This window comes from Trematomus bernacchii, unplaced genomic scaffold, assembly GCF_902827165.1.
Source record: "Trematomus bernacchii unplaced genomic scaffold, fTreBer1.1, whole genome shotgun sequence".
Taxonomy (NCBI): Eukaryota; Metazoa; Chordata; class Actinopteri; order Perciformes; family Nototheniidae; genus Trematomus; species Trematomus bernacchii.
The window spans coordinates 58,482-74,135 of record NW_022988082.1 but is presented as its reverse complement, the minus strand read 5'-3'; the positions used below and the strand labels follow the sequence as shown (position 1 = coordinate 74,135).

At 40.5% G+C, this 15,654-nt stretch overlaps 1 protein-coding gene across 2 annotated transcripts in view; it reads right to left on the bottom strand.

Moving 5' to 3' along the window:
- LOC117474932 (glycine receptor subunit beta-like) overlaps positions 1-15,654 on the bottom strand; it is a 98,964-nt gene that overhangs the window by 56,448 nt on the left and 26,862 nt on the right. For both annotated transcript variants that reach the window (XM_034120968.1, XM_034120969.1), the window contains exons 4-5: positions 5,988-6,055; positions 794-1,020 (exon numbers count right to left, since the gene is read on the bottom strand). In XM_034120968.1, the coding sequence (XP_033976859.1) occupies positions 794-1,020; positions 5,988-6,055 (295 nt within the window). The remainder of the gene's footprint in view (positions 1-793; positions 1,021-5,987; positions 6,056-15,654) is intronic.

Genomic DNA, 15,654 nt, shown 5'->3' with positions numbered 1-15,654 from the left:
ACACATATTTATGTATAAAAGACATCAAAAAGTGCATTTTGCATAATAGGTCCCCTTTAAGTAAGGCCAGTATTTTTTTTTACTTTGATTACATTCAAAGTGGCAGAAACAAGTATATACTATGCTAAGTTTTATTTAGGTGCTTTGAGCTAAATGTTAAAAGTAATATGCTAACATATTTACAATGAACATGCTTTCATGATGATGTTAAGCAGGTAAAATGTTGACAATGTTCGCCTTCTCAGGTTATTTTTTTCATTTGCAGGTATTTGGTCAAAAGCTAAAGTCTTAGACAATTTAACATTTTGAACTTAGAATGTGTGTGCCAAATGTCATGGAATTTGTAAGAAATAAAATCAATGTTTATATGAAAACCGGAAATTAAATACACTGTTTTAATTTAAAACAGACTTTATTCTGAAAACCGGAAGTTCACACAACGACTTCCGATTTTTCGAGTAAATATCGTCACTTCCGGTTAGCATTAGCATGTGGCTAATATTACGTTTTTAGAAAAAAGTGAATTTAAGGTGAAATGACACGTGCTGTTGCACACTAAACATACTGTCTTTAACCCTCACTTATTGACGCTGCAATACTGTTTTTAGGGAATGTTTAACAGGTTAAGAACGTTTCCTGGACTCTTTTCAGCTAATCCTGTCCATTCAATAATTGTAAAAATACTAGTAGTTGACTGCAGAAGCAACAGTTTTGTCACTGGGAGGGATTGCAATTAAAATAGAAATTGGTTATGGATCATTGAGATGCATAAAAAAGAAAGAGTTGAGCATACCTCATACTGACTAAGATATCTCCATTCCTGAAAATAAAGAGTAGAATGTTGTCCTGTGTGACGTCGTGGAAATTTGCGTTTTTCTCATTGGCAAAGAAAAGGTCTGGCTTCCACAAACACTGGAACATTGCTGGGTCAATAGTCAGTGAGTCACTCTTAAAGTCAGTAGGAAGTCGTAGGCGGGGGTCATTCCATCTCTGGCGAAGAAATATGTTCACTCTGTAGTCCTGTAGAGTGAAAATAACAATAATTATTACCAGGTCTCCTGCTAATTATTTTGACTTCTACTGCTAACTGTTAAACAAATTGTTTCAACATAATCTGCTTTAAACAGACTTACGTTTTTAAAACGTTTGGTATAACCAATATACTATCAAGATTGCTTTAAAATATATGCAACAGAGATAGACAGGAGGGGTCTATTAGTTGGTGTTGTTTACCTCGCTTTCTTTCTAAATATATTAGGTCTAGAAAGTATATTTATGTTATTGTTTAGTATGTCTAAAGGATGAGCCATAGGTAAATCTGTTTATTCTTAATGAAAAAGATTTCCGGTCACATCATCCTGCCTGCCTTCTTCCGTAGCCTATGTAAATGTCACATGGTTGTCATACGCACTGTTGTGCTCATCTGACGGAGATGATAAAATGCAGCATTATACCAATACATTAGACAGCTGATGCCGCTCTGTCTCCTGGCATAATTAATTGACGTTTGCTTTAAAATTACATCTTAGGAAAGGATTTCTCATGCCTGGACATTAGGCAAGGGGTTGAGAAGGTGCAAACTGGGACTTGGGAAACAGCTCTGGTCTGCACCTCTGGCACCTCTATAAGCTAACCTGACAGCCCCCGGTTACTGACCACCACTGTCACCTCAAATCAATGGCCACCAGCTTGAACGACTTGTATATAGAACAGTCTCCCTATCCACAAGACCCCAGAAAAGCAGACATCCCTCCCATTACTGCTCAATCATACAATCTGGCAGCAACCTCTCCTCCCTGCTGGACAATGTGTACCCCCCCCTCCAGGACACCCTGTCTGCACTGTGCAGCTCCTTCAGCGATAGTCTGCTGCACCCCCGCTGTCTCACGAAGAGATACCGCAGGTCCTTTCTTCCTGCAGCGGTCAGACCATACAACAAGCACAGCCCCTAGGAGACCCCCCCACACACAACAACACAGACTATAACACCCCTTGTTGTTAATACCAACCATGTGCAATATGTGCAATATATATATATGTCGTGAATGACTGTGCAATATGGCTGCTACATCTTCAGAACTGTTACAGGCTGTGTATTTTGTAAATTGTGTAATTCTTTTAAAAAAAACATTTGTTATCTTTAATATATATATATTTTTTAATGCATGCTTCTTTGTTAAACATTAAGCTGTCTTTGGCTCTTTTCTGTTGTAACAAATGTAAATGTTCCCTCTGTGGGACGAATAAAGGTATACTTCTCATGTATCATATATGAAAACGTAATCCCCCCACTATGGGCTCAGAACAGTCTCACCCCTAGATTCCACCGGGTCCGTCTGCGCCGCGGTTTTGGTCCGGCCTCCTCCGGCGTCATACCCTACCAGGCGCGTTTCAGAAGCATTTCAGAAGCGGAGCGTCTTGCCTGCCGGCTCACAGTTTTTGTTGATTTGGGCATATTTCCTGGACAGGCTACTTTGTACAGACAAAGTTAATAATAACTGTAATATTCCAGTTATAAACGACATGAATCAAAGATGTGTTGCTGTATTTTAGTGGTAAAAAAATGCATTCATCATCATAATTATTCACAGTATTTACACAGTGCCTATAAACCGGAGGAGAACGCTGGCATTTCTCCTCCTACTTGAAAGACTACGGAGGGATAGGGTCTGCAAAATTAGTTTGTGTGTATATATATATATATATGCTATATTATGCTCTGAACGTTCCACTTCCTGCCTGCCTGACCTTACGTTACGGGTGCGACGCGTCAAAAATAGGATTCATCCTAATTTTAGAGGAGCCCTGCGCCGAGCCGCTTCTGGGCCGCTTCTGAGCCGTAACGCGCCGCGTGTGGTGGAATAGCACCCATTGACTAGAGTGGCCGCGATCGCCGTGAGCGCCGCCGTAACGCGTCCGTAACGCGCCGCAGACGGACCCGGTGGAATCTAGGGGTCATAATACACACATGCACACAGAAGGATTCACACTTGTATTTCATGATCCGCAAAAGGATTCAAACTTGTTTTTCAATGCACACACAAATGTGTTCCGTTTCATATACACATGTAAATATAATCCAAATACAGAAAAAAGTTTTACATATGTATTTTTGATCCACACATATTTGTTTTCCGTTTAAAACCTCTGAACCTGCAAACACAAACTGCTTTCTGTGCATGGATTGCTGTGCATTCGTGTGTGGGTTTTTTGAGACTCCCCTGACGGTCACCCGATTCGAACTTGTAATGTTTTCTATCTATAGCCAATCAGATGCGCGCCCCCACGAGGGTATGATTTCTTGCGTTCCTGACGTAGCACTTCATGTACGCATTTTGCGCTGTCCGGAGCTGACAGGTCCATGGAGCCTGCCTGCAGGCGCTAATCTCAGGACCTTTATTACGTTATTATTATTCAAAGATAAATAAGGAAGTGTGTGTTATATGAGATGGCAGAGAGGTTTCAGCTCCGATTATTAAATCAAAGAGGCCTAATGTTTTCTATTATATTATTTCACTATAGCTACGGTGTCAAGGTCCAATGTTGACCAAATTAATCAATAGCGGGTGTAACTAAAATACAAGATGTCTTTATTTATATATATATTATTAATAATAAATATATATATATCACATGAGCTTATATATATATTATTAATAATAATAATAATAATATAAAATATTGTATTTTCGTGCATTTCCTGTTCGGAAAGTGGCTTTGTACTGAGTGGCGATTTTATTTTGTAGTTATATAATAATTGTAATAATGGTGCGTTCACAACGGACGCGATACGAATAATCGCTCGAGTTTCACCGCGGCTGTCAGCTGTGTTTACTCGCCTCATTCATCTGTGTCAGATTATTGAGCCGTGTCTGGCCGTGCAACACGTACATTGTTATTATACTGAATGCCGAAGTGTTATTTTAAACAACACATTAAGTTGACGAAACACTTGAGTCAAATGTAATTAAAATCAGATCCACTCATGTCTTACCCCTAGATTCCACCGGGTCCGTCTGCGCCGCGGCGTTCACAGCGATCGCGGCCACTCTAGTCAATGGGTGCTATTCCACCAGACGCGCCGCGTTACGGCTAGAAGCGTCCCAGAAGCGTCTCGGCGCTGGGCTCCGCTAAAAATAGGCGACTGGTCTATTTTCGACGCGAGGCGTTGCATAGCGCCGGGCAGGAAGTGGACCGGTCAGAGTATCCAGTCCCCAAAATAAACTAATTTTGCAGACCCTATCCCTCCGTAGTCTTTCAAGTAGGAGGAGAAATGCCAGCGTTCTCCTCCGGTTTACAGGCACTGTGTAAATTATATATATAGAATTATGATGATGAATGTATTTTTTTACCACTAAAATACAGCAACACCATAGGCTTGGGAAGGCTTGTTCTACCTGACGCTGCCCGCCTCCGGCGTCTATAGTCTAGATAAGAGATCGACTCAGTTAAAACACTGCCTGCTGACCAATCAGAGCTCAGTGTGCGGAGTTTAAAGCTATCAAGTCATATTACAGGATAAAGGAAATTGTTGCAGGAAAGACGGCCGGCAAAAATCACAGACTGTGTGAACATGAAAATTAATAGAATATCACCATCTTCAGAGCAATCTGACTAATATAACATTAGCGTTAAGCTCATGTGATTGAATTGAGGAGACATCTGATTGGCTATAAATAGAAAACATTACAAGTACGTATCGGGTGACCGTCAGGGGATTCTCAAAAAACCCACACACTATCCATGCACAGAAAGCGGTTTGTGTATGCAGGTTCAGAGGTTTTAAATGGAAAACAAATATGTGTGGATCAAAAATAGATATGTAAAACTTTTGTATTTGGATTTGATTTACATGTATATGAAACGAAACACATTTGTGTGTGCATTGAAAAACACAAGTGTGGATCCGGAAATACAAGTGTGAATCCTTTTGCGGATCATGAAATACAAGTGTGAATCCTTCTGTGTGCATGTGTGTATTATGAGACTGTTCTGAGCCCATACCCCACTGCTTCAGTCATGTCCCATGGCCTCATCATTTACATCCTGCCACTTGGAAAGATCCTGTGGACTCTACAGAATATAAAAGTAAAGTACTGAAAAGTAGTGTGTGCATGAGCATTCACCCTCTTTGCTATGAAGCCTCAACAGTGACCTTGAAAGTAAAAAGATTGGGTAAATAAAGTCCACCTGTGTGCAGTCTGAGTATCAAAAACATCTCTGATATCGGGTACATTATCTGTATATACTATATACTCCTAAACACCCCGGTCTGCCACACCACTAAGCAATGGTCCAAGCAAGCAAACTGCACCATGAAGACTGAGGAGCTCTCCGTTCAGGTTAGTGACAAAGCTGTGGGGAAGTAATGGTCAGGGGGGGGGTTATACAAAAGACAGACAACAGAGAGACCATTGATAAGGAAAAATAACTGCCCAAAATGTACTTTGGTAGGACTAAAATGTTACTTTGCAGCCATCAAGGTAAATGCTATGTCTGGGGCGAACCCAACATCTCATCCCCTTGAAAACGCCAACCCTACAGTGAAGCCTGGTGAGGGCAGCAGCATGTTGTGGGGATGTTTTTCATTGACAGGGATTGGGAAGCTGGTCAGAATTTAAGAAGATAGAATTAAAGATTTCTGCACACTAGCAGAACTCATCCAACTTGAAGCAGCTGGAACCGTTATGGGAAAAAATCTCATTGGAACATATGCCAAGCTGATAGAGACATTACTTTTATCTATTTCATTACTATTTATTTGTTGCTTTTTGTCAGTCCGCTGACATCTTTTAAAGAAGCCCTCAAAACTAACCTTATAACTGTTTCTTTCAACCTTGAGTTCTCTATCCCACCACCCCCTTCCTCCCGTGAAAAGCACTATATAAATGGCATGTACGTATTCTTATTTAATTGTTTTAACCAAACTAAAAAGGTCAGGTGTGAAAGCGCCCTAAGTGTGTTAGTGCTGTGTGTGTATGTTTCACCATAGTAGTCTCCTGGATGGACCCAAAGCTGTTGATGAAGATATTCACCCTCGACTCAACTGGGATACCTGAAACACACACATAAAGCAATGTGACACCAGAATGCCCGTTCCATGTTAAACAGAGACATGCGTTTTTAAGGTACTGTATTCCTTGGGAAAAGACCTGCAGTATCTCATTTATCAATACAATCTGATATCAAAAAGTTACACATTTGTCTCAGGGGGCTGTACAGTGTGTACAGAATAAGAACCCCTCTGTCTTTATACCCTCATGTCGTACACGGGAAAACTCCCAAAGAAAGCCCACAGTTAACGTGGGGAAAATGGAAGAAACAGAGGGGAGAGCAACAGAAGAGGATCCTTCTCCCAGGACAGACGGAGGGTGTTGTGTGTATACATGAAAAATATCCTACATTTAAAGCATAGAACGACCAAATTAAAAACTATATAATGTGTCTATATAAACAAAGGAAATTAGTAGGAAATTCCACATGAATGCACTGACATTGCTAACCCTTCAAAGTGTCTTTTTGAATTAGGGTCTGCTTGCTCCTCTATCTCAGGGGTTCCCGAAGTGGGGGTCGCGAGACCCGGCGTGGGGGTCGCGAGATGATTCAAAATTAAAGAATTCAAATTAAAAATAAAGAAATAATATTTTTTTATTATTATTAGGGCTGTCAGTCGATTAAAATATTTAATCGCGATTAATCGCATGATTGTCCATAGTTAATCGCGATTAATCGCAAATTAATCGCACATTTTTTATCTGTTCTAAATGTACCTTAGAGGGATATTTTTCAAGTTTTGAATACTCTTATCAACATATGAGTGGACAAATATGCTTTTTATGTTTCTTTATTATCATTTGAACAATGACAAATATTCTCATGAATATTAAACACAACCTCTGAACATTACAAATATTCGCCTCAATTCAACCTGGAACCTCTCTCATACAACAATACTGTGTGTGTGTGTGTGTGTGTGTGTGTGTGTGTGGTGTGTGTGTGTTGTGTGTGTGTGTGTGTGTGTGTGTGTGTGTGTGTGTGTGTTGTGTGTGTGTTGTGTGTGTGTGTGTGTGTGTGTGTGTGTGTGTGTGTGTGTGTGTGTGTGTGTGTGGAGAGACACTGTGATGGATCGTTGGCGCTATGTGCAGCTCATGGTATATATGCTCGAACGGGAGCTGCCTGGATGCTGCAATCATGTTGCGCGCACTATGCTGAGTGTGCTGACTTTTCGTACAATGTCCCACTGTCTGGCTACCTGCATAAAGTCAAGTGCTCGGCGCAGTTGTCGGCGAAATGTCGCTCCTCTGTTTTCATTGAAACAGCTCCATTAGCGCAGCTAGCTAGCACCAGATGCTAACAACAACAACAACACGTAAGGTGTGCCTCGCTCGCGAGTCGCGCCACACATACACACACCCTCCCGGTCCTCCCGATGGCCAGTCCGGGCCTGCCGGTGAGCGTGGAAGTGTGGTCTGCCACAAGCGGGCAGCAGGAGCGGGGCTGTCAGCATCAGCTTGTAGATGGTATTTTAAACTCGATGCGCTCTGAAACTACGGGTCGGCCGAGGACAAAAAATACACATGCGTTAATCGCGTTAAAATAATTAGTGGCGTTAATTTTTTTTTGCGTTAACGCGTTATTAACGCGTTAACTTGACAGCCCTAATTATTATCCATTGTTTCCCACATAATTTGATTCTATTTGAAGGGGCACCGCACCCCCCCCACCATGCAAATGAGCCATAATCTAATTAGATATGTGCATATGTTAATACTTTCAGGAAAACAATTCTGAACATTGGATAAAGTGAGGTTCGAAATTCTTGTTACATTTTGTAGTCATATTAGAATCTAAAGTTTTTACAGAAGGGATTTTGGATATCTCTTTTTATCACTCCATAAATCAGAAAATACTGTCAACAGCTCTAACATATCAATTTTCGCCATGTCTTTAGGTATAAAATGTTATATAATTCAGGCTATGAATGATATATGAACAAACCCTTCTGTAAAAACCTTCAGAATATTGATAGGAATATAACTGGAAGGTTTGGTGTATGTAAGTGCTACTTAAGTGGACATTTCTCACTCAGAATATGAGAAAAAACTCATTTTGAGAAAACGATCTTTAAAGATTGCTGTGAGGCGCTAAACCCTCCTGTTCTTTGGATGACAGCTTGCGCCTCGACGCACTCCGTGAAGGTATTTCGTGTACGGGATCATTTGTTTTTTGTCTAACATTGCTTCGTGCAAGTGACAATTGTTGTCGTCTTCTCTGTGAATGTTTTTATCGCTGTTCTTTTGCCATTTTGAGATTTAAATTTCCAGCGAAAGCTAAACCAAGAAGTTTTTTAGAACACCACGTGACGCATCTGAACGAATCACGTTGTCAGAAATTGACACCAGCCAATGAGATTTCGTTTTTTGGTTTAACCTCTTCTACACCGCACCCCCGACATCGGGGGGGAAAACGCGTCATCTGAGGAAACAGTGTCTGAGGGCATCTTAATATTTAATAAACTATGAATGTTTTATATCCATGTAACGGGAAGAAGCTCATCTAACTGATCATTTAAAAAAAAAAATGTTTTAAAACCCCACAATGCTAACGCTGAGCCTCTGAATTAGCAACGAGCGAAAAATGCTAACAGATTACTGCACCGAAATTCACTCACAAAACATTATTATTTATCTTTCCTGCACATCCAACACATCGTTTCACATCGTGAGATGACACAGAATCGATGGGTACATACATTATCACTCAATGATACAAACTCACGACTTTATAAACAAAAACAGACATCAAAACATGTGGCGCTAGGTAGCTAAAAACGCTAACATGGTTTACCTGTGTCATAGTCTGGTCAAAAGTGGTCTTCAATGGCATTAAAACGATACAAACGCTGCTGAAGTTAATCCATAGGTTAATTCAATGTGTCTGTGTCCCTTTGAAATGATTTCTGATAATCCATAAGCAATAAACCTGCTTTTCCGTTTCCAGATGTCAGAGCTAGAGTATACAGATGTAGCAGCTTATTTAGGACAGTTTGAAACGCGAGGGTCGTGGTCGGCCCGTGCCCGGCCCGTGCCCGGCCCGTGAAAGGCCAGTGATGAAGAGCCTTCCCCCAGTCTGACATGAGACCGCCCCCGTGATAAATACATTTAATCATTGTGAAGCCAGCTGCAATGGATCATTGATCCACCAGGGGGTAAAGTGGGGTTCCACACTGGAGCTCATGTGAAATCAACTTCGATACAGTAAGCTGGATGTATAGTATGTCTGGTACTACTGTATAGCGGATCTTTGTTAAGATCCATATGTCACGGATAGGATCATAGTCTGTGCTAAATAAGACATGTAATCATTTACAAAACATCACCATGTTGTTATTTAACAAAATAATGTTGTTTAGTCGAAAAAAACGAACGAGAGGAAATGCAGCCGGCTCTCGATTTTTAATCCTAATTTAATCATCATCTTCACCACGATCATTTATGTTTATGTTCGCCGAATTGACATGAAATCACTGACTAATATGAATATTCTGTATTCAACTTCATTAAAACGTTATTAACGGGCCTAAACTCAGTAATTCACTAAAAATATTTATATTTTAATGGAGCCTTGTCAGGCAGATCAGGATCCCGACACGTAGCGGATCCCTGGGTGTTATTTTTCCCCACAATGACCAAGTCGCTGCAAATTATCCCGCTTATTACATGGCCACATTCTCAACAAAGTAACGACATGACTCCCAATATTAATTGAAATGCTTTTATGGATTTAGAAAATGTTTTTATTGATTTAAAAAATATTTGTATGTATTGATTTAAATTGACATGCATCCGCTAAGAAAAATAGTCCGTTGTTACCATTTTTTAAACAGTCTGAATGCTGTGTGTTTACACACCTAATGGCCCATCAACCACAGCTCTCTCCCCCCCCTGATCTTTCTTCTCCAGCAGTTAAGTTAACTGTAGGTTACTCTGAGTGACAAGCTTACAGTTAGTGAAGTAACACTTTTTTTTTTGTGAGTCACGACCTGGCTTTTTCATTCAAACATAACGCTCCAAATGCTACTGTTTCCACTCTGACTTCAATACAGCTACACCATTGTTTGGTTTCCATGGTAGCGCGTCTCTTTATATATACAGTCTATGCTCTTTAGTAGCGCGCACTCCTTTCCTGTAAATTACAGGTCCAGCTGCTGCATGAGACAGACACTCAAAAGTATTATCATCTGAAATTAATCATTATGTTATTAGTATTAAATACATATTGAAGTAAGAAGATATGATTCTACACTGTATTGAAGTAAACATGTATTGTTTGAACGGGTTTTGATAATCACTTAGAAAAAGAATGTTATTCTCACTTTTAAACTCACTGATCCAGAGATTCTGTGTTTCACACACCAACATTGGCTGTTATCATCTCTAAGAGCCAGATGCTGTTTCTAAGTCGTTAAAGATATCGTAAAATAGGAAAAGATCCCCTGGGAAAGGAATGTAGAGTAAGATAAGGTAAAGATAAACATTGACTTTTGACCTGGGGTGGCTTGGGATCTCACATGCTGGGCAGACCTCTGATTGAACCCGGCCAGAAGCGAATCCAGCCAATCAGGACACTTGGGGGAGGTTAGCAGTTTAAACAGCTCCTCCCCAGGGGTTCTCTGATTCGCTTGGGAGAAAAGTGGGAAGGAAGAATCGACAAATCTCCGCCCCAAAGACAGATAGAAATACTGACGTTTGTGTGTGTAAAATTGCTTTTGGGTTTGGTGAGTGGTTTGATCCCGATATCTGTATCCGTTTCGCATCACAGACCTGAAGTCCAATTTCTTTTTGGTTTGATGAGTTGGGTTTGATCCCGACACATTTATCCGCTTCGCATCACAGACCTAAAGCCCGGGGTACCCGGAGTACTCTGTATAACTTGTATATGTGTTTGGTTTCCTACTAGAAGTAAACTCAGATAATTTGTTATAACTTTGATTCCGGTGTTTTCAATTCCTTTCTTAATTTAATAGAGATCCAGCCTCATCCAACGAACGGCGCGTAGCAGAGGTATTCTACCCCAACAAGTGGTGACTCCCGACGTTTGTGAGCGGATCTCTAGAAAGGAACACCGACAGCCAGGGGACAGAATCCAGTCCAGGGGGAGGACACAGAGATACTGGTGACAACTAAACCAATGGCCATATACAAAAGGTGAGCAGACACCTGTTTTGATTATCGAAAATCTGTGATTGATTATACTAAAAATTTAGAGTTGTCAGCAGCGTTCTCAGTGTTTTTAGTCACGGTGGGAAATACAATACATATTCTAGTTAAATTAGATTATTAGTGCTTAGAGAAGGGTATTCAGTCCTGGATCTAGAGCAAAAATAGTGTTTGAGTGTGGCGGGTAGATCCCAGCCCTTCACTCACTAAATACGAAGGCTGCAAGGCTAGAAAAAGAGGGTTAAATTCCCCGCAGATCATGATAAGATTGATTAATGCGGTTACCTTGCAGCGCCTTAATTAAAGACTATACGAAGGTGTCAAAATAGGGTTAAATTCCCCGTAGGTCAATATAACATTGATGAATACGGTTACCTTACAGTGCTTTCATTAAAGACTGTAAGGCTGTAAAAGAAGGGTTACATTCCCCGCAGGTCATGATCAGATTGATTAATGCGGTTACCTTTCGTGGTGCTTTAAATGTATAAAATGTCTGTAATTGTTATATGGTGGGTGATAGAGGAGGAGAGAGACGCGACCTCCAACTAATTATTTGGAACGACCGTATCTCATCACAAAACTGTTGTGGGGATAATCAGGCTCATTAAACGTGACGATAAAGAGATTTTGTTGACTGAGTTTTTAACTCTTGACCTGAAGTCGCAATCACCGTGAGGAGATTGTAGAAGCCTACTTCTGGAAGTCACGCTATCTGTTGAAATAAACATCGCACAATAAAAATTTGCCTGAATGTGATATGATAAGGTATGAGAAGCTCTGTGTGATTTTTTTTAAAGTCAAATCTGTGTAATACTTGAGAGACAGAGAGCAACAAGAAGGTGGTATAATGTCTGAGACCCTACCTCCACCCTACGGAGATAAGGGCTCACAAATGCCACTTATGAGTATCCCATCTAATACTCCTAAAGGAAAACACATTGTTAGACCTGATATTCAGGGATAAGGAATGTTGGAAATAGTAATGGAAGATATTGAAAATCTTAAACTGGATCAACCAACCATGTTAGTGAACCCTGCTAATATGGAGCTAAAACATGTAGAAAGAGTAGCAGCAGCTCTGGCAAAGACAATAGGTCCTAGCATGCAAGCACAGAGCGATAATATGATAAGGGCTATTAAACTGACCCTTTTTGGGAATGGGATTTTCCGTTACACAACAGAAGACTCAATTCAGGCCTTAAAGAACGCTTTACAAACTAGTCAGGGAGAGTTTAATGTGTAACTATGTTGCTCAAAAGGGAACTTATACTTTTGGGAAGAGATCTCCCTTTCTCTGTCCTGAGGTGCTGCAGAATCAAAGCAGCATACAGGGTCAAAGACAGGCGTGACCTCTGGAGAGGAAGAAAATCTAAATCTGAACAGACCACAGAGCCCATTAAAAGGTTTTATGGCCTCTACAATGAGAGGAAGATCTGGAGATTGTAAGGAACTCTCCCTAAATATCCACCCCCACACCATTGAGGGGAAGAGTGTTCCTTTCACCAATAAACAAATCATCTCTTAACCAAGTCAGATTTCAAAATAGCCATACCTCAAGTTGTTAAGAAAAGAGGGAGATTCAAAAAGTTATCAATAATTGCCCAGTATATTAAATAAATACAAACGGACACGTATCAATATAAGTCAGATAATATAGACGAGGTCAATCATGGAAGAAGGCTGACATTTAATGCCTGATATATAAGTAATAGTAATAATAAATATATAGCTGATATTAAATAACTGATGTATAGGGCTCGATGTTTCTGAAAATAAGAACACCGTTAACGGCGTTCTATTTCAGAAAAAGGGGGAAAAGGATAGGATATACATCAGACAATATGTATGTGAGATTATTACGTTTTTAGGAGAAATTTATCAATTTAAAATACTAGTTATGGTATTTTTTGTTTTGTTTTATTTGTTGCTTTTAAGAGAAATTGATACATTTAAAATAATCTAGCTTTGGTTATTTTTTGTTTTGTTAGTTTGTTCCTTTTTTGTTTTATTTTTATTTTTGTTCTATTTTTTTATTTTATTTTTTATTTTTTATTTTTTATTTTTTATTTTTATTTTTTATTTTTTATTTTTGTTTATTATTTTCTGCATAGTCTCTTGTCCACACTCCAGTCTAGTTGGTGCCGCCAATAAACACTAAAGAAGTAGAAAAGATGATTTCAAAACCATATTTCCAGCAACTTAAGGGCTTGGTATGAGACTTCTCCATACAGGCTGCTGACGTCAAAAGGGGGACCCGAGAAACACAAGGCCAACACAGCAGATTACGTCTGGTTGGAGGGGACCTCCCATGCCGTTCGCCTAGATGGAAAGGGAGACAACTGGTACCACTGGAGCCAGTGTGCGGTCGGGAAAAACACCTGCGAGGACCCTGGACGACATCAGGACAGAGTTGGCCCTCGTCGCGAGGACCCTGGACGACATCAGGACAGAGTTGGCCCTCGTCGCGAGGACCCTGGACGACATCAGAACAGATCTGGCTCTCGTCAAGGCAGTCGACCCAGGAGGCGCCATCAGCAGACCGGAGGAGGAGGATCGGGACATCTCTCCAGCATCGACCCGGAAGCCGCCATCAGCGGGCCGGGGGAAGACAATCAGGCCACATCTCTCTAGCAAGCACCCCAGAAGCCGCCGTCAGCGGGCTGGGGGGACGAAGACATGGCAAACCAAGACGGCACAGGGAACTCCATTTCCCGCTGAAACAGGTTGATATAGCCGGTGTGGAACTTTGTCTGAACAATCAATTTTTTTTTTTTGAGGAACTTTCAACTTTATTTTTATATCCCACAATATAAGGGATTGGTATTTTTTATTCTACAGAACTATGTGTTACCAAAAGAGGGAAAAGTATGATAATGTCTTTTCTAATTTCTGTGGCTACTTTTACTGCCATTTTAGTGACATGTGGTTGTTGTTGTTGTGTCCCTTGTATCTGCTCACTGTGTGTTAGACTCATCAGTTCCACCATTGAGGGAAGAGTAAAGATGACTCAGCTGACAAGGACTTTGCTTTTTAGACATATTTTATTCTCCCTCCACTGTCATAATAAGTTGTTGTTGTGGACTGTTCCTAAAGGTTTAAAGTGCTCTATATCCCAACTTCTGATGGGTTTATATAAATGTTGGGACAGACACAGTAAGAAGAAAATTAACAGTGGTAATGTTTCAAATGCTATATGTTGATCTCGTGAGGTGAGATCAAAAGAGGGATTGAAGTAAGAAGATATGATTCTACACTGTATTGAAGTAAACATGTATTGTTTGAACGGGTTTTGATAATCACTTAGAAAAAGAATGTTATTCTCACTTTTAAACTCACTGATCCAGAGATTCTGTGTTTCACACACCAACATTGGCTGTTATCATCTCTAAGAGCCAGATGCTGTTTCTAAGTCGTTAAAGACATCGTAAAATAGGAAAAGATCCCCTGGGAAAGGAATGTAGAGTAAGGGGTGGCTGGGTGGGTGGGTGGCTGGGGTGGCTTGGGATCTCACATGCTGGGCAGACCTCTGATTGAACCCGGCCAGAAGCGAATCCAGCCAATCAGGACACTTGGGGGAGGTTAGCAGTTTAAACAGCTCCTCCCCAGGGGTTCTCTGATTCGCTTGGGAGAAAAGTGGGAAGGAAGAATCGACAAATCTCCGCCCCAAAGACAGATAGAAATACTGACGTTTGTGTGTGTAAAATTGCTTTTGGGTTTGGTGAGTGGTTTGATCCCGATATCTGTATCCGTTTCGCATCACAGACCTGAAGTCCAATTTCTTTTTGGTTTGATGAGTTGGTTTGATCCCGACACATTTATCCGCTTCGCATCACAGACCTAAAAGCCCGGTGTACCCGGAGTACTCTGTATAACTTGTATATGTGTTTGGTTTCCTACTAGAAGTAAACTCAGATAATTTGTTATAACTTTGATTCCGGTGTTTTCAATTCCTTTCTTAATTTAATAGAGATCCAGCCTCATCCAACGAACGGCGCGTAGCAGAGGTATTCTACTCCAACAATATACGTATTTTTACAGCTTGTATTTAGAAATACTCTGTTGTAATTATTGATGCATACATGTGTTCATCCATTCAATGTGGCATCTGCTATAATGGGGTTAATGTATGATATTACTTAATAATACAATACACTATATAATATATGTGACCCGCTCTATCGAAATCAGTCGGAAGTCGCAACGGCTCATTTCAAAATAAACGTGGATTTGCGTAAAAAACTATTTTTTCGGGGTTCGGGTGTTTTGTTTGATTTTAAATAAACAAAGTCTTGGCTTTCAGAATATGAAACTTTTATTTCCAAAATCACACGATAAATACATTTGTGAAGCTTGTAAAGGGAAGATGACAGGCACCTCTCACTCGCAATCTGCTCTTCCGCAGCGCCGCCCCCCTCCCTCCGGCTGAAATTATGAA